The sequence below is a fragment of the Rhamphochromis sp. 'chilingali' genome (genome assembly GCF_963969265.1).
Source record: "Rhamphochromis sp. 'chilingali' genome assembly, chromosome: 22".
Classification (NCBI taxonomy): Eukaryota; Metazoa; Chordata; class Actinopteri; order Cichliformes; family Cichlidae; genus Rhamphochromis; species Rhamphochromis sp. 'chilingali'.
Window position 1 is genome coordinate 25,021,937 of NC_137950.1, and position 25,069 is coordinate 25,047,005.

Genomic DNA, 25,069 nt, shown 5'->3' on the forward strand with positions numbered 1-25,069 from the left:
AAAGAAACAAGAAAATATATTACGTTAATAGCATATTTAGTGAAAATGTATCCTTTTACCACAGGTTTTATTTGTAAGGCAAAACAACATCATTACTTCTGAAAACTCATTCAAATCTAACCCCTTTTTTATTATTAACAATTTTCATTTCTGCTTAAAACCAAAGCAAACAGAGAAACAAATCAGCTTAAAGACTAATAATAACCATTACGCTTACCTCAGTTCTGCTCAATATTAATTGTGTCTCTTTGTAAGCTTATTGGTGCAGCCCATCACAAGAATCCTAGTTTCTCATGTGGTCCCTGGAAGAAATGAATTGCCCCTCCTCTAAGTATCACCCTTCTCATGTTTTTATCGGCAACAAGTTGGTATATCTTTTCACCCAAGTCTACACAATCACCGTGGTGACAAAAATAATGGATGCAAGAAGTTGTACCCTTGCATCCTTTGACATGATTTTAATGTTCCAAAACGTACTTGCCCCTTCTTTACCATCTGACCCAGCACCTTCATCCCAAGAGGCAACACTGCTTCCCAGTTCCCCTGCCTCTGTGGGAATAATACGTTTTCATTATCCAGAGGTCCATATAAATATCCTTACCATGAAACACATATCGAGACGTAACCCCACGAGAAACAGAATTTAAGGTCAAATGCTGTTTAACATAAATGCATACATGGAATGGACATTGTGTAGCTTTGTGGTTGCAATCAAGTCACAGCAAAATAATAAGTGAGTTGGGTGTATTTAAAAAAAAAAAAAAAACACATACATAACACGTTATCATTTTTGAAACAACAGCTAGGCATCACCTAGATATCCACTAAACTTAACCAAATATAACCCAATTTTAGCTTTGATGTAGCCTACAATTTAGAAACATTGTAATATTTTTACCAATAATGAACAGAAAACTGATGAGTACGATAAAACTATCTGTCATTTATTTGAATGGATTGGAATAGATTATATTTTCTTTCTCTCATTAATGCATCCCTCTTATAACTCAATAATCCAGTCAAAATGATTAGACTGCTCCAAAGGCTGCATAACACTGACACAGTACTTATTTACACATTGCTAATTGCTACTATTGTGCCCACTAACTGTGCCATTAGTCTGTGTTACTCTGTTCTGATAAGGATAAGGAGCTAAGACAGTCCCAGACTGCAATATCTGTGTATCTGATCTGGGCTGTCTGCCACTTAGAAAATGTAAATTAGTGACAATTATTCAGGCACCTCAGGCTGAGTAAGAAATACCTGGTAATGTTAGATAAAGCTCTCCATACAAGGTGCATTAATTACAATTATAGACAAGACAAGATGTTGTCTTAGTTGGAGAGACATTAAGTGGTGGGTTTTATAGTGGCCTGGAGGCTCGTGAGTGAGACAGAGGGTCTGTGTGGGTTTAGCGAGGTGTAAGCTATGACTACATTCATCCAAGCAAAACAAAGAACCAAATCCAATTTCCCAAAAAAAAAGAAGATTGGATGCTGTGTACATTGCAAATTTTAAAAAGCGTGAAACCTTTATAACGAATGTTAAAAATGTGAAATTGTATGTTTTTGAAAATATATACATGCTTATTTTGTTTTTGATACAAGAAAATGTTTTACAAAGGTCTGCACAGGGGAAACAAAGACTGAAAAAGCTTTAAAATGCCTATAAAACATCTTGTGGAATCCAAATGGAAATAAAAGAGAATCCCAGAAAGAAGAAGATGACTGTTTCTGAATCTAAAATTACATTCCATCATGGATGGTTCATATAATTAAGATTTAAAGGAACTGGAGAAAACTCTGGATGCATGGGACAAAGCCCTCAATCATTACTGAGTAGTCTTTGAAGCTCTCAGTCAGCTTTTCATTAAAAACAGACTGTCTTGGACATCACCGCATGGACTCAAAAACACTTCAGTAAACCATGCTGTAGATGTGGAGTGTCATTTGAAATCATGGACACGTGGTCATTTGAATCAGAAGTCACCATTGCTGATGGTATGGCCTGTATTTATGTACATGGGAAACCTTTACATCTGTGAGGACACTACTGAAGATATTGCTATATTTTTAAGGGAAGGCCTTGCTCATTTCTGCAAGAATGACCACATTTCTGCATGATTGCTGACGCCATAAAGGAGACTCAATATCATCTGAATTTTAATAACTACCTAGAATTATCTATATCTATATGTGTAAAAACCACAACCAGTATAGTCTATGTCTCACAAATGTTTATTCCTGAAGTCAGAACAGTACGGAAGGAGCTGAAATTGTCATAACTGGTCATTGTGGGGGAGTTTAAACTCTTTTAGTCAGTGTGACTGCTTTTAATTTTACTTTTGTAATGATCTGTTATATGACTAAATCATATGGGAGACTTTTACCTGGATAAATAAAGCATAACGAAATGATTTCAAACACACACTTTGTGTATATTAAAAACTTAAAACTAGCTGATTGTTGGACATTTCAGTTATTATCATAACTGTATTTATAGAGAATTGCTTGTCCTGCTTGTCATGTATAAAGATTCCAGGACAAAAATGTGAAAAAAAAATGTCTTTTTGTTCCCCTACAGCACCTTGTCTCCCTTCTCCTCCTGATGGTAATTACATTTAATGAGTTCAGGGTTCATCCGCAGGGTGCACTTCTCCAAATTGCTCACAGCATGGGGTCTGAAGTGGGATAGGGTAGGGGGTATCAGGACAGTCGAGGTCGGGGCCAGGAGTGTTTACCCAGTGTTTGGGGTCAAGACTTGCAGTGGCTCTACTTGTCAGAGAGCAGTGAAACATGTCATTAATTTGTCTGCTTTTGTCCTGCTTGTTTGTTTTTCTGGTAGAGATAATCACGTGAAGGTGGTGCTTGTCTTGGCTCTATTGTGTGAAACTGTTGTCAGTCCATCACCACCCTCAGTGCCCCATCTCTCCCCATTCCCTTTCTCCCCACTTCATGAATGGCCATTTTGCCACTATTTTCTGACTGCAGGGGGTGACCCCAACAATTTAGTTAATCCATTAACAACTAATTGTCTCCTCCTACTCTGTTGTTTGGACAAACAGCCTGGTGGGGGGAGGTCAAGTCCTTCTGACCTATAAAAGTCAAACCAGAAGAGCAGTGAGCCAGTGTCACTGCATGGATACCTTCAGTACTGACTGTTTACACTTTGACTTGCACTTTTAAGCGCTGGATTTTTGTTTCGAGCTTTTCTTGCTTTCTCTTTGACTCACCTCTTTTTAAGTTAATCATTGTTCATTTTTTATTAATCCTTTTTTGTGCATTTTGGAAATGTTTGGAAATCTGTGGTTGGTTTGTTTGTGTCTGTCCTTTTATGGGACAGAAGCACGTATATGGGCCTGGATGCTGAACATGCCCCACAGTCCTCCCAAAGAAGGAGCAAAAGCACTTCGACAGAGCACTCCTGTTGCCAAACCAGTCACGGTAAGATGCTTGAAAGTGGCCATGATTATTTTGTTTGAATTAACGAAATCATTTGACATCTGTAGAAAAGGTATGAGAGCAACATGGCCCTTCTGTCTTAAACTGGGCTTAGAATTTCAGGCAAAGTTTGCAATGATTTCCTTCTTTTCTTCAGGCTGCATGTGACCACGACAGAGCTTGTGGAAGGGGTTTCTCATGTGATCGCCACTTTGGCCTTTGTGTGCCTCTAAGAGGGGAGGGTCATTACTGTCGGAGAGATGCACAATGTGTTCGTGGACTTAGCTGCATGTTCGGGAAGTGCCACCGCAGTATCCCCGATGGACAAGAGGGTAAGGGTGGACCAACAAATGTAACCAAATCTTTTAAATTTCCAAATTTTTCTTCATACGAAACCAGAAGTGACCACTGTTTCCTTAATCCAGGTGCCAGGTGTAAAGTTGACAGAGACTGTGGAGCATCGATGTGTTGTGCCCGGCATCATGGTGAGCAGGTGTGCAAAAGAAGACTGACGTTAGATGAGAGCTGTTATGTGCCTGATGGTGGCCTGGCATTCAGCATCAACCAGATTTGTCCGTGTGATGAGGGTTTACTTTGTCGTGAAAGCAGTGGAAAGCTACAGAGAGAGTAAGTACTACAAACACTGGTTTTCATCATCAGATATTTTACTCAACAAACAAAGGGTTTGCTAAAGTGACTGATATCAATATTCACTCCAAAGCTTTTAGTTTCATTGACAAATCAGTTCTGGGGTCTTTGTTATCTAGATTTTATTGCAAAAAATTAGGCAAATGACAATCACATTTATACCATTTTGTGGGTGTTAATTCAAATTCTTCCTGGACTTCTACACAATTGAACGGACATACTGGGTTTTCTGGACTTTTAGGCCCTTTGAAAGGGCAGGTCGAGGACTAACTTCCCAGAAAACTTTTAAAGCTTTTAAGCCTCTCTGTTTGTACAACTGTTAGAAAAGTTTATCTTTTTATGTTACTTTTTAATTTTTATGTTGTATTGTGTATTTTTAAGACTTTTACAAACTAAGTAGGTTTAGAGTCGTTTTTAATTTATACTGGAAATGTACATGTCTTTTGGCATAAAACAGGTTCGACAATACAATTTACAGATGAAATTTAAGAAGTGTTCCAAGATGGAAAAATGAAAAAGCCTTTAGCTAAGACAGTAAAAGAAACAGCTCAGAAAAGTTGCTCTACATTGCAATGCAAATTTGTATGTTTGCACTATGTACTATGATTGTCTACTAATCTACAGCCTTAGTAACAGCAAGCTTTAAGAGCTTTTTTCTTTCATTCAATATGACAGTAACTGAAAGCAAGTAATATGTTTTAAACATGGTTCAGTTTATCTAAAATAATTGCTTCTTGCAAAGACTAACTTGGGTTTGTTTGTCTTTCAGGAGGGAGTTTATATACCAGCCAGAACGAACAAGCTGGACCTGTCAAGTGCCCAACCTTTGATACATTATCAACAGAAGTTCTATTTTCTGTGTAACTATACTGTATATATTTAAATGTATATGTTTCTAAATATGCTGTATTGTTATTTGCTCTTATTAGAGGCTTAAAGAAAAGTTGTTTTTAATATTTCATTTTGTAAATTTTGACAAAAAGCACTACTGTATGTAGCTGGGCTCAACAAAGCTAGTGTCTTATCCAAAATCTTCATCATGATCATTTGCTGATCTTTCTTTCTCTAAATGTCTGAAATGCTTCAAGTTTTAAGCATAAATTAAAGAAAAGGTTTTCCAAAACTAATGAGTATAATTTGTGTTTCACAAAAAATGTATTACAGTTTCTTAATTTTAAAGCTTCCAAGATCATTCCCAATCACTAATCAAAACATTTGGGTAATGAGTAAAGTACCTGTGCATACAGAAACATTATATACACACACAAATGTAAAACATTTATATAATCCAGACTTTACAGACAAAGAATGTTTTGAAATCAAAATATGTTTTTTGGAGAATTTTGCCAAATAACATCAAGATAACAAAGGTAATTAAATATAGCAAAAATAAGAAGTAGAATCAGAATTATACATTTTTAAAAGTAATGACAGTAAAGTCACTATTATTCTTTAAAATAAAATTATTTTAGATTTTAAGGTTTTTTTGGTTTTTTTTAGATAATTTGTATATATTCATTTAGCATACAATCAATTAAAATGTAGAGACATTTTGAGAAAAGTTCATCTTCTTGGATGTTTTGTTGTCTTCCTTACCACAAAGCTCACCTTATAGTAAATTTCAAATTACATGTTTATGTAGTTAACTGTTTAAAGACTGAATTATGAAATAATTGCCAAAAATTCTTTATTAAACCTTCTGACAAGTTGTTAAAAAAAACCCTAAATGAAATATTAATTGGAAATATAGGAGTTTTAATTTGTTTTACATTTGCTACATCTGGGTTTTTTTTGGTTTTTTGGTTTTTTTTGCAATTCATTGATTAAAACTGTATTGTGCAATTTTGTTTAGATTTGATTATGTAGAATTCTCAGAAAACCCATGTTTCAAATATGATGAAACTGAAATGATTTTAGGTGCTGTATTCCTTTAAAGCACCAAGTCAACTGTGCAATCTTATGAAAACAGAGTCTGTCTCCCTCTGAGCACGTTTCTTGGACTACAGGAAGGAGTTACATAATATAAAGGAATCTTGCAACTCCTAATTGTTAGCATCACCAGATGCTGTAATGCTAGCTGTCCCCTGACCCATTCTTAGATCAGTATCTTCCTCGGACTACGTCGGGCATAGTCTGAGGGCCATTCACATGCTAATCGTCCAGTTTGCCCCTTCAATTTCACGGTGACTTGAATTGTTCTGTGAAGGACATTAGTGTCTAACCTCTTTGCTATCGTGTTACAGAGCTTATCATTAAGTCTTTGCAAGGAGGTATTTGGTGCTGTGAATAGAGCCTCATGACAAGAAAGATTGGAAAGTCTTAGGATGTTTTATTAAGGTATTGATGTGTTTTTTCTGACAAACCTTTTGATTTTATGAACAAACAGGATGTAAAAGGCAAAGAAGAATTTATGCCAGAAATAATGCACAGTAACTAATCACAACTAGAGTTATTAAGGCTTCAGGAGAAGCCAGTGTGACTGTTCTAAACCTGCCAGCGAGAACACACGTTTCACACACATAAGAAAGGCAAACGAGACAAAAGCGATATCTAATAGCACAAGACTTTGAGAAACCTTATATTGCCGAATGCTGCAAAACAGTGGCCTATCATCTCCACTTAAGAACAGAAGTTACCATTGTAGGCAGCACGTATCACAGTCAACAATCGCATTTTGGAGGTATCTATACATGTCTGTTTGCACTATTTAGCTTCTTAAACGGTTTTCTATTCCTGAATGCTTTGTCCTCTAGCATAAAAGGAAATAAAACCAGTGTAGAATTTGAAGACATTTTAAGAAGCTGCCTATTTCTCTTTTTACTCCAGATTTCTGTAAATATTCGCCTGATGTATATATACAAAACCGATCTATCTATAACTATAAAAAGTGATTGTTTTTTGTGAAGTTAGTTTTTATTCTATTATTTCATATTTATCTATTTTTATACCCTTTATTTAACTATAAAAGCCTCAGTGAAATATAAAATCCTTTTTACAATAGTTACCTGCCCATGTAAGCTGCAATATATTATGTTACCAGGTATGGAGTTAAGGGCGTGGCCACCATTATTAACAGAGGTACCAATCATAGATCGTACAAAAGGTGGATGTAGCCACTGTGATGTCACCCATTGGTTTGTGAAGTCCTATTTGCAGGCTCAAGATTGGTGTTTTCGGACAACTTTATTTAAAAACAAATTATGCGACAAAGATAAGGCTTCCTGCAAAGTACAACCAACCAAGCAAGTGAAATTTTAGCATTTTATAAGTTACTTAGTGCTAATTAGTAGATATGTGTTTCTTGAGTCCTAACATTTTAAGAATGCAGCTTGCTAGTCTAGCTTAGCTAAGATTTACCCTCCCCCCTACAGGTGATATCTTTTGGCTAAAGAAAACCTCAATAAACTCCAAAAAGTAGTGTCCACAACCAGTGGTCTTCAAGCAGTGTATAGTTTTAGCCCTCAAAACCACATGAAGGTCAAACCAAAAATCAAATAACCCAATGACGACTCTACTGCTTATCATGTTGTTTTGGTCAGATGGGCTTAATTTGATAAAACTTGCATCCTTCTGGCTAACATTAGCTTTCTTGCTAACACGGATCTATGTGCATGATATTAATATTAGTTTTGCAACAATAGCAACACTGATCACACATAAAGAGATCACACATAGAGAGACTCGCTTTAAATTTTGTACTAGTCAAAAACTAATAGTTTTAATTGTATAAATTTAAGAATTCTCTGTTAGCTGTCTTGAACACACTCTACAACCCTGAGAGCTAATCCTTTGAGAGACTTTGGTCATTTGAAAGTCAATGTCTGAGCAGTACAGAGAGCTTTTGTGAGAAGCTGACAATAGAGCTCTTAAACCCATCCTGCCAAGGGAAAAAGTGGAGATAGGAGAATGGGTGAAAGTCGATTAGCCTTACCTGTGATAGTATAAAATCCCTCCCTAAGTTATCAAGAGTTGTTAGCTCTTGAATCACCACTCCAGGTAAACTGCTAAAGAGCCATGAGGAACCTCTGACCTCAAGGTGGTTGAAGACATTACTTCTGTCAGGTAAGTGTCATATGTGTTATATTTTCTCAGACTTATTTTACACATTATCCTGTTATTGATAATTCTTGAATTTCTCTGCAGCACCACACTATGGCTTTTGTCAGTGCACTGTTAATGCTGCTGCCTGTTGCATGGTCATGCATTCCCCAAAAAGCAGGTAAAAACACTTTGACACAAAGATGAGTATGTATTTAACATGCTTCTGCCTCATGACCTGTATAGCATTTATATGTAGATTTTTTTGGTCATTGCTTTTTAATGCAAAAATCACCATGCATCCTAAAACTATGACTTATATGAGTTATTTTTATACATATATGAAAATTATCCCTAAATGTGAATAAAGCTCAAGAGGAAAAACAAAGAAGGAATTGATAACCACTACTGTCACAGTATGATTAAATAAACTGTAAGGTACAGTGTATAATATTCCCTTTTTATTTTAATTTTTACTTCAGATTACGTTATGGTGTCATGTTTCCCTAATGCCATAATTGCCAACGTCCCAGAGTGTCCTTACGGCTGGGAGATTGAACACTTGTCTCTCGGTGGAGTCTGTTACAATGGAATACACAGCCCAGGTTACTACCGCTTCATCATCCCAGATCTCACACCCAAAAATCACTCATACTGTGGGACTCAGTCTGAGGTGAGAAGCCAAGTAGGCCATAATAACCGGTACTGTGCCGCCATGCTTAGAGATTAATTTTGTCAGTTTTTATTGAGACAATACCTGAGATTATTGTTGCCTCTTTACCTTACAATACAAAGCACCTTGAGGCAGCTGTTGTTGTGGTTTGGCACCATATAAATAAAACTGAATTGAAAGGTGAAATACTGACTTTTTATTTTGCAGACATAGGACAGGGGCTGGAAATGTAATGAAGGCATTGCATTGCAGTGCATTGCATTGAGAATAACAGACAATCAACAAAATACAGGGTCACTAAAATGCAATCATGCTGAGGTTATCCCAAGGTCTTGGCATATAAAATTAAAATGATCTATGTAGGTATGAACACTACTGCATTATTTTTTGTAATTTGGTCTTACTGTCCCTTGAGGATAGTACTATTTAAATACAGAGAAGTCTCTCTCAGTTTATTTAAAAGTATTAATAACATTATTTTATACTTTTCATGCCACAGTACATTCCCGGCAAAGACCCCAAATACATCTTCTACAACTCCATTGTGTCCAACGATACTTCACTGACAGTCAGAAACCAGCCTGTGAACTACACCTTCAGCTGCACGTACCGAGCAGCCTATCTGGTTAATAATGCAGTCTTTAGCCAAAGGTAAGCACCAGTTCAGGATACGAGATGACCACAGCTGCTGTCTGGATGATATGTGCCTTCTGACCCAATGACTTGCAGCGTTTTTACTAAACCCTCTGCTTTTTCCAGAGTGGCTACAGTTTATGTCAACAATGGGAGTTTAGGCACTTTTAGATCACAGTTGTCTATGAATGTGTTCACGGTGAGTAGCTGCTCAAAGATTCGCCCGGTGGAATCGACATGTTTAACGTAATAAATGCTTTTTATCAGTGTGTTTTTGTTATAAATACTGTCTTTAATAAATGAAGGTATTATCGTGTACACACCACGATCATTGAATGCAAACGAGAACTGCAGACATCTTGAAAAACACAAAATGTCCCATATTTCATAGAATTCAAAGTTCCTGTATGCCAAGGACGCTCCCTATGTGATTGATACCTCTGAGATCGGCTCTGAAGTATTCATTGGCATCGAGGCAAAAGGTCTAAGTAACAGGTAGACTTTAGATGTTTGTATGTTTATTTTTGTAGTTTTAAAGGTAAGATTCTCCCAGACTTCTAAAGCGCATTTGTCCTTTACATCTCAAAGATTCAAAGTTGTGATAAACAACTGCTGGGCAACTCCTTCACCTTACTCCACAGACAGGAAAAGGTGGAGCCTCATCATTAAGAGGTACTAAAACACAAAAGGCTAAAACAACTTAAGGAACATTTTGTTCCCACTTCTTTATGTTTTATAGGATGTTTAATTGCTGTTTTCCAACAGCTGCTCCTCTGACAACACTGTGACTATTTTTGAGAACGCCAAAGACAGCCGCTCCATGTTCAAGTTCAACTCTTTCCGCTTCCAGCGGCAGGAGAAGGTGTCCACTGTTTGGCTTCACTGTGAGGTCCAGGTCTGTGATGGAGAAAGGATCACCTGTCAGCCAGTGAGTGTTTTGTTATTTAATGATACCAAAAACATTATAGCAGTCGTTCCCATCTACATGTTGCTGTTTTGCAACTGCTCTTTTTAAATGTCATAGTAGAAAAAGCACAGATGTTACTAATAACATTAACTGTGGCTCTGTTGTTAATTTCCAAAGTTTGACATGCACTAGATACAAAACCTGAAACATCTAAATGGAATTCGGCTATTACAGTTTTCTCAGAGTTTAGGTCTCTTAGTCAATCTTCTTTAGCTCATCATCTCTGAGAGCTGATTTTCTTCCAGGCTTACCTGATTTCTTCCCTGGCAGCAGATCACTTAATAGATGCATTTACAATCCTGCAGGTTAATCTGGGCTGACCAAACCATTTTAGATTAAACTCATTAAACTCACTATCAATGGACTGATGCAGACTGCAAGGCTAGCAGCATTAACCAATACATTTTAAGTCTAGCTTCCACATAGCTGGTAAGTTGCCTTTACTGGCCAGTCCATGTTTTGGCCTTTGACACCATGCAATTATAAACTGAATAACAGATCACTATAACATTGAATTCTGTGTCTTTATACAGTTAGGTACTTTTTCTGCAATAACATTTACAAATTAGTGATTTTCCTCTATTAACAAAAAAGCTAATTTCACATTCTGACTGGTTGTTTTTCAAGTTCTTCTATTGGCCTTTAACATCAAAGTTGAGTACAGTGTAAAAAACAGACAAACATACTAAACAGGAGACCATGGTTGCTTTTTCTTGAAGAGCCCCTGCTCTGTGAGGAGTTTGCCATCAGATGTAGACCCAAATGGGGGGATCCTTACTGCTGAATTTCACATTAAAGGTAAACCGTGGCATATTTATGACTGAGATCAATAAAGAGTAACTCATGCAGTCGATTGTATAGTATGAACAGTACTGTTTTTTTTTAACAGGTAATCAGTCTTCTAATAATGGACACATAACAGGTAAAAAACAATGCGATGATAATTTTGGTTGATTGAAATCATAATCGAAACAAAAATAATCTGAACAATTAAAATTTTTTGATAACTAAGGTCTTTTATGCTTTAAATAAGTAGAGTTTAACTGAAATGTTTAAATCTGTGTATTGCTTTGTACATGAGCTGCAAAACCACTCAAGTTTAACATGAACTCATCCTCTCAAGGCTTACGCTCAGCTAATCGTGTTCAAACTTGGTTCTCATTCACTGAGGTTTGATCTGTTAATTTTTTTCTCCCTCCTTTAACAGGCGTCTCAGTGCTCATCCTGCTTGTGGTCCTGATAAACACATGTTATGATTTCATCAATGGATCAAGAATTTTATAAAACAAAATCATCAGTTTCCATTAACACACAAACACAGAGGGGAGTGCCACCCAGGACTCAGGGAGCGTATGAATACATTCCTCCCCACGCGATCATTATCTCACAATATGATTTTTATTTAGCATGTTTATTGATGCTTTGAACCTTGTGTGATATTTCACTCCTTCCTCCAATAAAGATTCATTACATTTTGAAAGAAAAGGAATTTTTTTCCATTTGTTCCAAACCATAAAAAACAAAAAAAAAACAAAAAAATTTCATTCAGTCCTTAAATTAAAACCAAATTTTCGGTCTGACAGCACTACAACAAACAGAGCACATGACTAAACATAATATTACATTTTTTCTATTTCCATGACACAATCTAGAACAACTATAAAATGTCTTCTTCATTTCATGTTACACTGAAAATAAAAACTCTGATATGGGATTTATTTATTCAGAGGAAAAATGAAAACAGATTTTAAATCTCGTTGTTTGCTTGTCATGTTTTTATGGAGTGTTTTATAATGGGAAGAGGTGTTTTTCTCAGTGATCAATCACAGCTCAATCACAGGTATTTGATTATTATTATAATAAGCATTATCAAACTTCTGATTTACATGATCTAACCAAACCCCACAGTGATTGAGTTTAGTTATTTGTGAAATAGTCATATGACAATAATAGAAAAATACTCAATTACTGATTTATTTATTCTCTCCAGGTCTCAGTGACCAAACTGTGCACAGCTGAATGACAGATGTTGATACAACAACCAGCTCTGCAGCTGTAAGAATAAATTAGAAATGCTTGATTAGCTTACAAAATATTTTCTTATGAGATAACTTTAGGCACGTCAGAGCTGACTACATGTGCCACAACAAACAGTTTGAATGGAACGCTAAGCATTTTGAAATAATTTACAGCCTTGTGTGCAAAAGTGGATCCACTAAATACTTAAATCCCAAAGAATAAAGAATTAGAACTGCAATTAGTTGCAATCCAAACTGCAGTCTCTGTTCATGCATTGTGTTCTGCATTTTCACTTTGGCCTCCATCCACATTTTGTCTCTAGTCCTTCTTTTTATACATGGATGACTCAAACTCATCTTGCATGGAATTTTTTAAAAGCTGTTAAAAACTGATATCTTAAAATAAATTTCTGCAGTATTCCCTGCTAATTAATATGCGTCTTTTCTCTTTAGATGTGTACTGGAGGCATCGTGGGTTCAGTTATAGGAGGTACAGTCAGGTTTTTTGGGGCTCTTTTGTCTTCACCTCTGGTCACTCCTGGTTTCTTCAATGGGAGAAAATACAGTAAAACAATAAAAAATACAAGTCATTATACAATACAACATATATACATATAAATAAATATTTGTGAGTATACCTCTGTTTTTACTGGTGAAGAACCACGGTCAGTGAAGACAGGATTAAATCCAGCTCTGTTCAGCAGCCAGTACGTCTTTTGAGTCCCTTTACCCTGTCACAAAGAGAAAGACATTCTGGTCAACCTAACATCTTTGTTATTTCATTTCGAGGGAAAAAATATTACAGACTGTTCACCTTCATTTGAATTTCTCCTCTTTCTTCCAGTTCAAATGATCCAGCCTGGAAAAGAATGTCTGCCGTGGACTGAGATACATGAATCTTCAAGGCTGTATGTGACATACACATATACTTCTAAAGAGAGATTTTAAGCAAGACAAACTCCTAGGTTTGCATGTGAGTTCAACAGCTCTGCATGTTTAATCATGCAAACATGTTAATATAGACCATCACATCAAGTTAATTTTTAAGGCATAATACGACTACTGTAGACTGTTAGCCTGAAGATTAGCACAAAATACAGAAGGAGAATGCCATAAATATTTGTAGGTATAAACCAACCAAGAACTGGACTAAATGAAATGGATATTATGAAATTATGAAAAATTAAGGGATTGTCAACATAATTAGAATTCATCCTCAAGGCACCATTAGCATCTAGAGAAAATTTCATTTCATTCTCATACACTGTACCCAACATAAACTCGTATGAGTGATGGATATATCTAACAAACCAAGGACACTGCATGCTAGCCACTGGTCTCTCTGTTGCCAATGGGGTCAGCTCTGGCTGGTCATGTGAAAGAATGCAGTCTTGTGGAACTTGGACACTGACTTTACTTTCAGGCCTTCAGACCCAGAGAGTGCATCTATCATTTATAAACAATGCCACAATGATTCATTCAAAAGTAGCCAAACTGACTGAAATCTAAAATTGTCAAACTTATAGTGAAGCAAGAAATCAATAGTCATGAATGTTTTGATTTATCTGAAAAATGCACTGTCATTTCTGCCCTATTAAAAAATGAAAGTGACAATAGTCACTTCAAATCATACCACAACTACATAAATCTTATTTTTTTAGGGTTATTCAGAGTTTAAATTTTGAAATTTCAACTGCTTACTCACGTAAGCTGTTGCTTTCCATGCGAGAAGCTGTGTTCACCGTGTCACCAAATAGGCAGTACCGAGGCATGGTGGTCCCTACCACTCCAGCAACTACTGGACCTACAACATTTTTAAAAGTCAGAATGGATTTTGTTTAAATTGCTCAAATGTTCAATGCACAAACTATTTTTCCCACTACAAAGTCGTTCATACTTCTTGTCACTTGTACTTAGGTCTCAGTAATAGAGCTCTAGGAGCTTGTCAGTGACCATATGCTAACCAAGTGGTGACAAAGGAAAAATGTGTATTCCATGACCGTGTTTGCTGGAAATTGCAGGGTAGTGACTAGTGTGAAATTGGTCCAAAAAGTATATAGTCCTGGACCAAAAGCCCCCGTCCAATGGCTTTGGTCACGATTTCCATGGTTGCCAATAGTTTGTAACTTAAATATTTGCAAATAACTGAGAAGTGCAACACAAGCCAAAAAGAGAAGTTTTGCCTTCAGCGTAAAAGTTGTGTCTTATTGGTGAAACCAACACATTTTAAAAGATGCAACTTTTACACTGAAGGCAAATAATGTCAATTTCCAGTTTTGTCAAGGTTACTATGGGTAACCTTGACAATCTGCTAGTGACCAAAATAATCAGAAGGATTTTTCTTTGTGCAGCATTCTCTTTGTGACTAATTTTACCCAGCAACAGCCACCAACCTCCAGCAATCACTCACTAACCAGTTGGGGTACTTTTCAAGACCTTCAAATTCTGTAATGTGTAACAGCAGTCTGGCGAGGAAGGAGCGGCTAGCCGGTCCAGCGGGCATGTGGTGTGGAGGTTAGCCGGATAACACGGAACCAGTCGGTTAAATCCAATAACAGACCTTTATTCGCCGTCAGCAACATTACACTTTATAAGCCAGGTCTCCTCGGCTGTACTCGTCCGAACCTACATGCGCGGGGATTGGTAGCACCAGCGCCAGCTTGTCACAACAGTAAGTAAGGTGCTTTCTTGGAGCATGGAACATGAGCAGCATGAAATGGCTGCCGCTAACAACTCACACACCCACTAGGAGACCCCCACAGCTACTACAATAGTTGGGCAACCCCCCCTAGTGGTGCTATAACCCAAAAGGTTTGTTACAAATGCCATGGTCTCCATTGCTACTGTATCTTACCAGAGTGTATCCCAGTGCGAATTGCAAGGCTCTCATTTGGCATGTGACGGATTCTGAACACCTTTATGCCTCTCAAGAAATGTAGCGCCATTGTGGATATCTCCAAAGCATGCAAGTTTCCATTGCTGATAGGCAGACCACTTGCCACCATGTATGCATCACCAATTGTTTCCACCTTGTAATGTAGAGATGTAAATTACATTTTTAAAATAAAATAAAGCTGGAAGAAAATAAAACATAGCACAAACAAAAAAAAAAGATCCCTGAAATTTCAAGGAAATTAAAATTTTCATTAAACAATTGTAAATTGTTTTTTTTTTAATTTCGTGTAATAGCAAATAAATTTTCTAAAGTTTTAACTGTTAAGATTTTGCTTTTAATCAGATATGATTTCTCTGCATTGCTGGTTAAATTTCTTTAATTGTTTTTTTCTTAATAAGATAATGTAACTGGATGCTGAGTTAGTAAATATGGAAGGAAATGGTAAAGCTATTCTCATGTCTTGGTAAGAAAGTCAATATTTATCAAAATATCTATCGTATGATAGATATTTTGCTTTTTATGATCACAGTATGTTCACTGTCACTTACTTTGTAGACATCGTACATCTTGATGATGTCATCAAAGAGACTGTAGAGGTCGTTGAGGAATGTTACCACTTCCATCGCAGAGCTGACTGAGCACATGGAAGTGAAGCCGACAATGTCAGAAAAGAAGATGGTGACCAAGTCATAGCTTTGTGGCTCCACTGACTTCCCTGACATCAGCTGTTCAGCAATATATCTAAAATCATTGCAAAAAACAACAACAACACAAGATAAGGTTGACTGAGTATAGCAATACAAAATATATAGTTCCTTTGTTATCAAGTACCTTGGCAACATGCTGGCGAGGAGCTTGTCTGCACGAGTTTTCTCCACTGTAAGCTGATTGGTCCTCTCCTCCACCACGTCCTCCAGGTGATTTGCATACTTTTCCAACTTGTCCACCATATTATCTAGAATGTTTGCATGGCTACAAGATAGAAATTCATCATTAACTCTTTTGCAATGAGGATTTAGTTAGGTTAAATCTTACTTAGATTTGAGTAAGACTGAAGACAGTTGGAAGTTTTAGCTTGTGAACTTTAACATTTATGGGCATTATGGTAAATTTGTGTCTCACTTAAATAAAAATGTGGAATATGACTTTACACAAAAACTTTATAAAATAAAAATTTAGGGGTATGATATTACCTGTCTGGACTAATGTCTTTCAGCCGGCTCCGTATAGAACCAAATGGCGGTCGGTGGTCAGGGTTTTCACTCCAGCAGGCTTTTAGCAGTGCATTGATGTTCTCTTCAACCAGCTGTTCAGACAGCACTGGTCGGAGGGGTTCCCCTTGAAAAGGTGTACTCAACTGCATAATAATCTCTGTAAGAACATCTAGCATTAGAATTTAATGGGCTATATCTTTCAACTTTGGTTCAGACTAAAATATAATACCGGAAAAATTGCCATAAAATTTTGTACTTCAATCCAATGCTACATTATTTCACATATACTCAGTAATCCACAAAGATACTTAAGAACTTGGTTGAAACCATCACATTTTAAAGTTATTACAAAACTGGGATAGACTGATAATTACAGCGCAAAAGAAAATGGAAGTAGAAATGCTTCTAATGGTGCCAAATTGCCAGAAGGTAAATAAAGCTGGAGATTGTAGCTAACTAACAGTAACTGATTTTGGGCGTTGACAAAAAATTTGTAGGTTAAGACAGTTAAGAAATCATGCCAACCTTTAGGGTCCAGATTAATGTCCTGATACGGACCAGCTTTGGAGTTGTACATTAGTTCCCACATTATGATGGCAAAGCTGTAGACATCACCTTTGGGTGTTCCATTGATCGGGGAACCGACCTGTCTGAGAAGCTCAGGGGCAATCCAGTACATCTCTACAACATGTTCTCGTGTGTTACTTCTCCATCATGTGAATTTATTTAGGATAACAGTGATTATTACAACAAATTCTGATTTCACTGACCTTCGTAATTGGGGTTTTCCAGTGAGTTCATCTTGCCTTTGTTTCCATATTTAAACTCCCACAATCCAAAGCCAGAGAGTTTGATTTGTAGTCGGCTATCCACCAAACATGTGCTAGGTTTCAGGTTCCCGTGAAATTTTAGGCTACTTTTGTGAATAAACTCCATTCCCTGGACAACAATTTAATTATTTTAAGATTTAAATAGTAAAACATTTCAGAGTACAAAATACATATTCAGAATTTTAACATATAAAAGTAAAAAAAAAAAAAAAAAAAAGGTATACGTACAGTTTGATGTCTATTTTAAAAATGTGAAAATACATTTCCAATTGATTTTTTAATTGGAATTAATTAGATTAATTAAAAAATTCATTCATTCTTTCTTTTCAATCTGTTTCTTTTTGTAGATATGTTTTAATTATTTTATTTATTTATTTTTACAATTTTTTAGTCACTTTATGACTTAAGTTCCTGCTATGGACCTGAGTACATTTTTTTAAATTGTTATTAGAATAAGAAATTTACTCATTAAATAAATAGACTTACATTGACAATGTCATATGCAAAAGACAGCTTGAACATCCCATCTAAGTCAACGTCTGAAGCCTTAAGAATATCCTGCAGAAATATGCCAACATGGTTCACTTTTAAGTTAAAGGTTTATTTATGGTTAATGCAATCCATTTTGAAAAAAGAACCTTCAGACTTCACTGACCTTCAAACTACCTTTCTTGCAGTACTGGAAGACCAAGCAAATGTTTGGTAGTTCGATGCATGCGCCAAAAATTTGCACCAAGTTCTCATGTTTCATCTCTTTCATCTGTCTTGAAGAGTTTAAGAAGGTTAGGTACAACATAAATAAAAAGTGAAGTAAAACATAATAATACGTTGTATTAGATACAGTCCACCTGGATTTTTGGCTGTTAGAGTTTTCAGAGTAAATAAAAAGTAAATTATGTTTTATCTTGAAAAAAATGAAGAACTTTACCATATTGAACTCTGCAGTGATCGAAGGCTTCTGGAAATTACAGCTAACAGGGTTCTCAGTGTACTTGATAGCCACTTGATTTCCCTATGTGAAAAATTAAAATAACAAAATATACATCTCTTAAAGTCATAGTAAAGAAGAGTATGTAAAGTACTATGTAAAGAAAAAAACACCTCTTTATATTACATAAGCATTAAAAGCTTTCTTTATAATTCTTAGATAAACAATAATTCATATTTGTATATGTGTTGATACATTTTCTTTTGCATTTACATTAAATAATATTTGAAACTAGCCATTCAGACAATAAGCTTGTTTACTGAATTCATAAAAGCCCATATGATACTCAAACTTTGACTGGAGTCACTGCAATTCACATTAATTCAAGTCAATTTTGAATTGAATGTTGAATTTGAATTGAATTGAATGTAATTTGAATTACACATATATTCTGTGTTTGTCTAAAACCTGCCCTATGTTATTATTATGTTTAACATGTTCATGTAATGGATCAGGTATTCTGTCCTCAATATAGGTGAACTGAGACTGCCAGAAACAAAATAAAGAGCAGAAGCCAAAAAGACTGCTTTAGCTTCGGTTTTGTGGCTTTAAGTTTTGTGTTGGAAAAAAGAGATACCATCCTTCTCTACCTTTAACCTTAATATAGTCCCAAAAGTTACACAGGCTCACTGTAAACTCGAAATAAAACTAGTACCTGGTAGAGACCTATGGTGGTGTAGATATGTTCTTTGCCTGCTTTGTCCCTCAGGTCGTAGCTGTTGGTGGATAAACTGGCCTGAGAGCTACCACTCCAAGTATGAGTACCTGAATTGCTTAGAGACATACCCTGATTTCCCTGAAGGAAAAAAAAACACATGTGAAACCTTGTACACTTATCATTGTTCGACTTCACAACACCTGTCGAATGCTCATACTGTAGGTTCCCTGATGATGGTGATGTCATTGTAGTTGATCATCCACCAGTAGGAGTCATCCAGCCTCGTCTGGAGTCTTAACTTCTGCAGCACCAGCACCCCAATGCTCAGAACTGCCAGTACCCCAATAACAGGGAAGGTCGCAAGAAGAGCCAGCAGGGCAATGTCTGTGTCCAGAGAGAGCAGTAAGTTATTATGACAGTTAGACATCAAAGTTTCTTCAAAAAGAATACACACAAAATAAAGGTTTAGTGTTTTGAAACAAAAAATGTAGGTAAGGCATGAAGTCAAGCTGAGCTGCAATCTAGCAGACTGGTTGATACTGTGGCAGACCTAAATAATTTGTGTTTTTAAGCTGTGCTTTTAAGCTGCTTCTCTCACCCCAACTCCTGCTCTCACCCCAACCGGTCGCCCCTCCCTGAGCCTGGTTCTGCCAGAGGTTTCTTCCTGTTAAAAGGGAGTTTTTCCTTCCCACTGTCGCCAAAGTGCTTGCTCATAGGGGGTCATATGATTGTTGGGTTTTTCTCTGTATCTATTATTGTAATGTGCAATATAAAGCGCCTTGAGGCAACTGTTGTTGTGATTTGGCGCTATATAAGTAAAATTGAATTGAATTGAATCTCCACATCTGCTTCACATCTGCAAGCCACTTTGCAACCTAGTAAGTCCACTCTGTATTTTGTATCAGCTCTGCTCTGTGCTTGGACGTTGCTGCTGCTTTCTCTACCTGTGCCTTTCCTGACATGGGTGTGGAAGTCCCAATAGGCATACGAAAAACAAAAACTGAAATCTAATTCCATAAGGAATAGGTTTTACCATTAGTCACCCATTCACATATTTCATTGTTGAAGCCACATACTGGCACATCGGGTGGAGGTCTTCCTTTCGGCCACACCACAGACGCAAACATTGAAGTTTGTCTGAAATAAAACATTTTCTGATAACTATCATGTCTCTGTTGTGTTTTTTGTGTTATCATTGAGATGTGACTGAAGATTGTTGTCATACAGATGTGATACAAAACAATTTGGTACCTGATATTTTTGGTGTGACTGTCAAAATGGAGGATTGGGACAAACTTGGTGATGTCACCTGTGTGCTGGAGGTCATAAATTGAGTAGTCTAGATTTCGCTCTCCCTCTCTATCAAAATGGACCAGTCCAGAGGCTCCTGCAATGACAATCTGTTAGTGAATCAAAGTGTCATAGAACATTATGTGTCACCCTTGAGTTTGATTGTTTTAGCAAAGTGTTTGTGGGTGTAACTACAACCGATTAAAAGTCAGTTCACCCAAAACATACAGTATCACCTACCCTCTGCCCATGGATCTGATTTCAGTATCAATCTGTGTTACATCCACAGATGAAACTACTTTTAACTACAGCAGGTTTAAAAATACCAGCAGCTAGATTGTCTAACTTTTGTAAAGATGAGGAATTCCCCAATTTCTAGATGTAAAATTTGAACTTGGATGCCAAACTCTATAACACGAGGTATCTGATAAAAATACAATTAAGGTAAATTTAATTCATTTTTTAAAAGGTTTTTTCAAAGTCAAAATAAACTTTATTGTGATTATTATTTTGTGATTATGCTTTGTAGACATGTTGATTTACTGTAACAGGCCCAGAAATATCCTCTTTATTATTGCTGCCATTCCTCTTCCTTGTCAAAGTTTTGGTGCCTTGACTATACTGATGAATGGTTTGGACAGGCTTGGCACCTGGGACAGTTTATTAGATTTCCCATTCATGGGCTGAATTGGTTCAGTTTACATGTTTACCTAATGCAGCTGTGCCGTGACCGCGTTACAGAGAGTGAATGTGGCGTGTTGAGGTAGTTGGCATGGTTAAAAAAATAATAATAACATAAAAGTTACTCATGCTTTAAGAGCTGATGGTCAGCTGACCTCAGCAGACCATAAGCGTTATCCAAATTTATATCAACAAAACAAACTGTTAGCACTAAACTGATTATTTCCTTCACTAAAGAATATAGAAGCCTTTCAAGAACCAAGTAAAAAAAACAATATTTGCACTTTACACTGAGGCAAAATCAAAATACAGGTATTGAATTGTGTAGCTACCATAAAATTGAAAGTTGTTTCTTTTTTTCAGGATCTGTAATAACTCCCGACCATCATGAGGGTCTTTGCCACCTTTCAGGACTTCCTTCAGTGCCATGGCGTACAAAAGCACAGCGTCATGCAGATAGGCAGAGTATGGGCTAACCTGAAATACATTAAATCAGTAAAATAAATATGTGAAAGTTCAGTATTTTCCATGATTCAAATTCATGCTTTCTGTTCCCTGTGCCTACTTGCCTGTTTTTCAGATGTTAGGTTGCTCCGAAATGGATGTCCGCTCAGTCTTTCAAAAACTTGTTCAAAGAAATCATAATACTCGTAGCCTTCGTAGGATTTCTGAGCAATAATGAACGCCATGTCAAAAGCTCTTACGGCAACCTCGTCTATCGTGCTGTTCAGGGCATTTTTCCACAAGTTATCCTGCTCAGGAAAAAAGAAAGTTTAACATGAATAATACACGAGTCAGTAGATGCAACAGCACTTTGAGTACTCCAGGAGAGTAGAAAAGCGCTATATAAAAATCAGTCCATTTACTATTTACCACAAACAGCTTTGATCAATTTTGATGGCTCATAAAGATTTAACTCAGTCTGCAAGACGGATGCTATGATGCTATTTTATTTAAAAACAAACAGTCATATTCCTAATCATACATGAAATCATGTATAAGCTCACTAACCCTGAACCACTCTGCAGATATAACACAGCAGTAACAAAGTTTTCTTTTATAGCACAGCTCATGCAACACTACATGCTTTACATGCAGATTATTGACACAAAGGAGCAAATATTCAAATCCATGAATTAAGTTATATCCAGCATGTAGGCACTAAAACTGTATTTGAGCCTTTAATTTTAGATAATGTGTGCCTTAAAGTTTTATTTAGTTTCCTGATGAGCACGGTTCTAAAAGACAACATATCCAACTCAAGAGTCAATCGAAAAGTAAAATATTGGACTTTCTGGGTCTAATTTTAAAAAAAAAAATCAGGAGGCTGTACGTTATTAATGTTGTTGAATTTTGTTTGATAAGAATAGCCTCAGGATATAACGAATTTAATTGAAGCTTACCTCTCCTGTGTCTTTTCAGGCTTTGTTGTCTTGGTGTCCCCGTTTGTTGGTGATTTACACAGCTGAATATTTGTCTTACTGTGTTGTGAAAGTTTTACTCACCACAGTGCCACTGACCTCAAAATGTTGTACCAGTAAGAAAATGTAGTCGCCATTCATCAGACCCTGACTCTCAGCCTCCAACAACAGAGCCATAGTATCCTCTTTGTTCGATAGCACCACAATAACTGAAGAAGGGTGGATGAAGAAATTAGAATTCAATTAAATTTTATTTATACAACACATAAGAAGTTCATAAAAACAAGGTGCTTCTATTGTAAGGTAAAACCCCTTCAATAATAGAGGTAGAATCACAGAGGTCCTCAAGGCGACAGTGGGGAGGAAGAGCTCCCTTTTAAGCGTTTAAGCGAAAGAGACCTTGAGCAAAAACCAAGCTCAGATTATGGGATGAAGAGAACAAGACAACAGAAAAGAACAGCCAAACAAAAAGCAGACAGAGGACAAACTATTGCAGAGAATAAAAAAAGGGAAAAATTAAAACAGGAACAAATGACAGACAAAAAAGTGGTTTCATAGTTTGCTACAAAGTGCTCATAGACATTTCTCTTACCTCTAGCAACCTTGGAAATGTACCTAACATTCTGTTGAACTAACTGGGGATCGCTGGTGTCAAATTTAACCACTGCAGTGAGCTTGAATTTGGCTCGCAGAGGATCCTCAATCGTTTTCCACAAAGCATCAACCTTGTCCCAAGTATTCGAGTCCAATCCCCCACCGATCAAAGCTACATGACTCCACCCAAAGAACTCCAAGGTCTTCACCAGGACCTCGGCGCTTCTTTTAAGAGGGGGCATTACAGTGATGTAGGAATCGTAGTTGTCACTGTCGTCCATTTTGGTTGATTGTCCCACAAAGCCAAACATTGGGATGTTCCATTTTGACGCAATGAGACCAGTCACCTGGAAAGCAGTTTTAGTAAGTAAAATTTAAAGGGTAAGATTATTTTTTTTACAAACACTCTTTTAAAAGACAAAAAGGCTTATCAGAAAATGGGAAAGCAAGTTTTGAATTAATATTAACTTCAAAAGGAAAACATCAAAGCCTTACAACAACAGACTGTTTTTATTTAACTAAAATGTCTTTTTTTAGAAACACCGAGAGATTTATAACATAAACTCATCCTTGATGAGGGGAACAACAACTTAATAACCTGTAAAATCAACCACCTTCTTTGGGTGTATGGATGCACAATTAATTTCTAAAAATGGTCAAATTTCATGACCCATCCTTATACTAAACTGATGAATTGCCTGATTTGTTTTAGGAAATATAATATAAGCAATATTTCTCCAGTTTTCCATGTTCAGTCAATATCTTGTCAGTAATGTAAATTTGTCCTGATTAGTTTACTATTGTGTGATATGGCAGGTTATTGTTGTATTAAGAAGGCTTTAAAACTGACTATAATTAGACCTTGGACTTCAATCAATTCAACAAATTGTTTTGATGGTTTGATCCAAACTTCGAGCTGCAAAATAAATCTAAAACTCAGAATCTTATCCTCTCCTCTATTGTCATTTTCAGTCTTTGCAGAGACTTCCCATAACCGATTCTGGACCACTTGAGGAGCCAATTTGGCCCATTAGCCATATGTTTGATGCTCCTGCAATAAATGAGTCTAGCATACAATAACAAAAAGTTAGAGTAAATACAAGTAAAGTCATTTAAAATCCATCAAATGCTCTTTATTTACAGACTTTTATAAACTTTTAGGATGATTTACAATACATCAAAAAGAACCATACTTTCTGCTTATGCAGGAAGTATGCAACTTATGCAGGATATGTATTTCACATAAACAAAAACATTAATTTCACATGAATTATACCTCAGCTTCTTCAGGACATGCTGGACCGAAGAGCGCAGACACATTTTCTTTCCACACCTGGTGAATAAATGCTCCTAGGGACTCTTTGGGACTACACTCAGTGTCCTTGAACACAAAATCCAGATTAATGTTTCCCAGTAAGGCGGGGTTAGCGTTCACCTTCTCCACAGCTATCTGTATGGCTGAGCCCAGCCGCAGGGCGCTGAAAGGGAAGGTTATGTTCCAGGGAGCCTGGAAGGCAATGAGCAGCTTGTGAGGCTGAGATCCATTGGTGCCATTGCTGATGCTAGCAGCAGCAGTTAACAGAAGTGTGAAGTGAAGCACCAGCATGGGACTCGTGCCACGGCAATATACCCCCCTCAGCATCACTCTCATCCTGTTAGTGGCTTCGTGTTACAGAGCTTAAATACGCAACTTCACTGGTGATGCTGGACATTTGGTTAGGGAGGGGAAAATGTAGGAGGAGGGAGGTGGTATAGAGAGGGAAAGTTTATTATTGTTTTTGTGGTTTGATCCTCTATTCAAAATAACTTTTAGTTGATACACAAATCAAATAGTAGAATTTGTGCTCTTTACTTTACTTTTCTTCTGTGTAGCTCATATTTTTATCCAGAAAACATTCAGCAATCCAAATAAGAATTAATAATTATCCAAAGATTAACTTTTGATTTTATTGATTAACAAAATAAGATCTTGATTAGGATTCAACTACAATAGACCAATAAATCCAACTTGTGTCACATTTATGTGCACATGTAGTCACTGCTTGCAATCATAAATCCAGTGTCAAAGTTCAACCCGATC

At 36.6% G+C, this 25,069-nt stretch overlaps 3 protein-coding genes across 4 annotated transcripts; 2 read left to right on the forward strand and 1 right to left on the reverse strand.

Annotated features, from left to right (window-relative positions):
- The first annotated feature begins 3,140 nt into the window (after positions 1–3,140).
- LOC308390683 (dickkopf-related protein 3-like) lies at positions 3,141–5,484 on the forward strand. The gene is made up of 4 exons (XM_080872922.1): positions 3,141–3,443; positions 3,598–3,772; positions 3,866–4,067; positions 4,858–5,484. Exons 1-4 carry the CDS (start codon positions 3,291–3,293, stop codon positions 4,916–4,918), a joined length of 591 nt encoding a protein of 196 aa, XP_080729048.1. The 5' UTR covers positions 3,141–3,290; the 3' UTR covers positions 4,919–5,484.
- A 2,747-nt stretch (positions 5,485–8,231) lies between these two features.
- tectb (tectorin beta) lies at positions 8,232–11,719 on the forward strand. The gene is made up of 10 exons (XM_080873036.1): positions 8,232–8,307; positions 8,609–8,799; positions 9,299–9,450; positions 9,559–9,631; positions 9,824–9,927; positions 10,021–10,104; positions 10,198–10,360; positions 11,119–11,197; positions 11,289–11,321; positions 11,607–11,719. Exons 1-10 carry the CDS (start codon positions 8,241–8,243, stop codon positions 11,681–11,683), a joined length of 1,023 nt encoding a protein of 340 aa, XP_080729162.1. The 5' UTR covers positions 8,232–8,240; the 3' UTR covers positions 11,684–11,719.
- Positions 11,720–11,729: 10 nt separating this feature from the next.
- Positions 11,730–24,623, reverse strand: gucy2g (guanylate cyclase 2g). Of its 2 annotated transcripts, XM_080873034.1 has the most exons (22): positions 24,266–24,623; positions 22,988–23,336; positions 22,495–22,604; positions 21,544–21,726; positions 21,307–21,451; positions 20,255–20,390; positions 20,037–20,140; positions 19,221–19,387; positions 19,001–19,141; positions 18,286–18,369; positions 18,013–18,117; positions 17,844–17,915; positions 17,298–17,466; positions 17,053–17,208; positions 16,507–16,684; positions 16,145–16,285; positions 15,862–16,054; positions 15,272–15,446; positions 14,123–14,221; positions 13,232–13,323; positions 13,056–13,148; positions 11,734–12,962 (listed from the first exon to the last, which is right to left on the reverse strand). In XM_080873034.1, the coding sequence occupies exons 1-22, from the start codon at positions 24,593–24,595 to the stop codon at positions 12,867–12,869; spliced, it is 3,318 nt and encodes a 1,105-aa protein (XP_080729160.1). In that variant the 5' UTR covers positions 24,596–24,623; the 3' UTR covers positions 11,734–12,866. The 2 variants fall into 2 exon arrangements, with proteins under 2 accessions (XP_080729161.1, XP_080729160.1); XM_080873035.1 differs by lacking the exon at positions 14,123–14,221 and having other exon boundaries at positions 11,730–12,962.
- Between the last annotated feature and the right edge of the window lie 446 nt (positions 24,624–25,069).

What these genes read in the sequence shown, in the direction of transcription:
- tectb (XM_080873036.1), top strand. Translation starts at nt 8,241, where the DNA reads ATGGCTTTTGTCAGTGCACTGTTAATGCTGCTGCCTGTTGCATGGTCA. An exon ending in AAAGGATCACCTGTCAGCCA is followed by an intron (nt 10,361 to 11,118) that starts GTGAGTGTTTTG and finishes TTTTTCTTGAAG; the next exon opens with AGCCCCTGCTCTGTGAGGAG. An exon ending in TAATAATGGACACATAACAG is followed by an intron (nt 11,322 to 11,606) that starts GTAAAAAACAAT and finishes CTCCTTTAACAG; the next exon opens with GCGTCTCAGTGCTCATCCTG.
- gucy2g (XM_080873034.1), bottom strand. Translation starts at nt 24,595, where the DNA reads ATGCTGGTGCTTCACTTCACACTTCTGTTAACTGCTGCTGCTAGCATC. An exon ending in GGAAAACCCCAATTACGAAG is followed by an intron (nt 17,209 to 17,297) that starts GTCAGTGAAATC and finishes AACATGTTGTAG; the next exon opens with AGATGTACTGGATTGCCCCT. An exon ending in CTTCACCAGTAAAAACAGAG is followed by an intron (nt 12,963 to 13,055) that starts GTATACTCACAA and finishes CTCCCATTGAAG; the next exon opens with AAACCAGGAGTGACCAGAGG.
- LOC308390683 (XM_080872922.1), top strand. Translation starts at nt 3,291, where the DNA reads ATGTTTGGAAATCTGTGGTTGGTTTGTTTGTGTCTGTCCTTTTATGGG. An exon ending in TATCCCCGATGGACAAGAGG is followed by an intron (nt 3,773 to 3,865) that starts GTAAGGGTGGAC and finishes TCCTTAATCCAG; the next exon opens with GTGCCAGGTGTAAAGTTGAC. An exon ending in AGTGGAAAGCTACAGAGAGA is followed by an intron (nt 4,068 to 4,857) that starts GTAAGTACTACA and finishes TTTGTCTTTCAG; the next exon opens with GAGGGAGTTTATATACCAGC.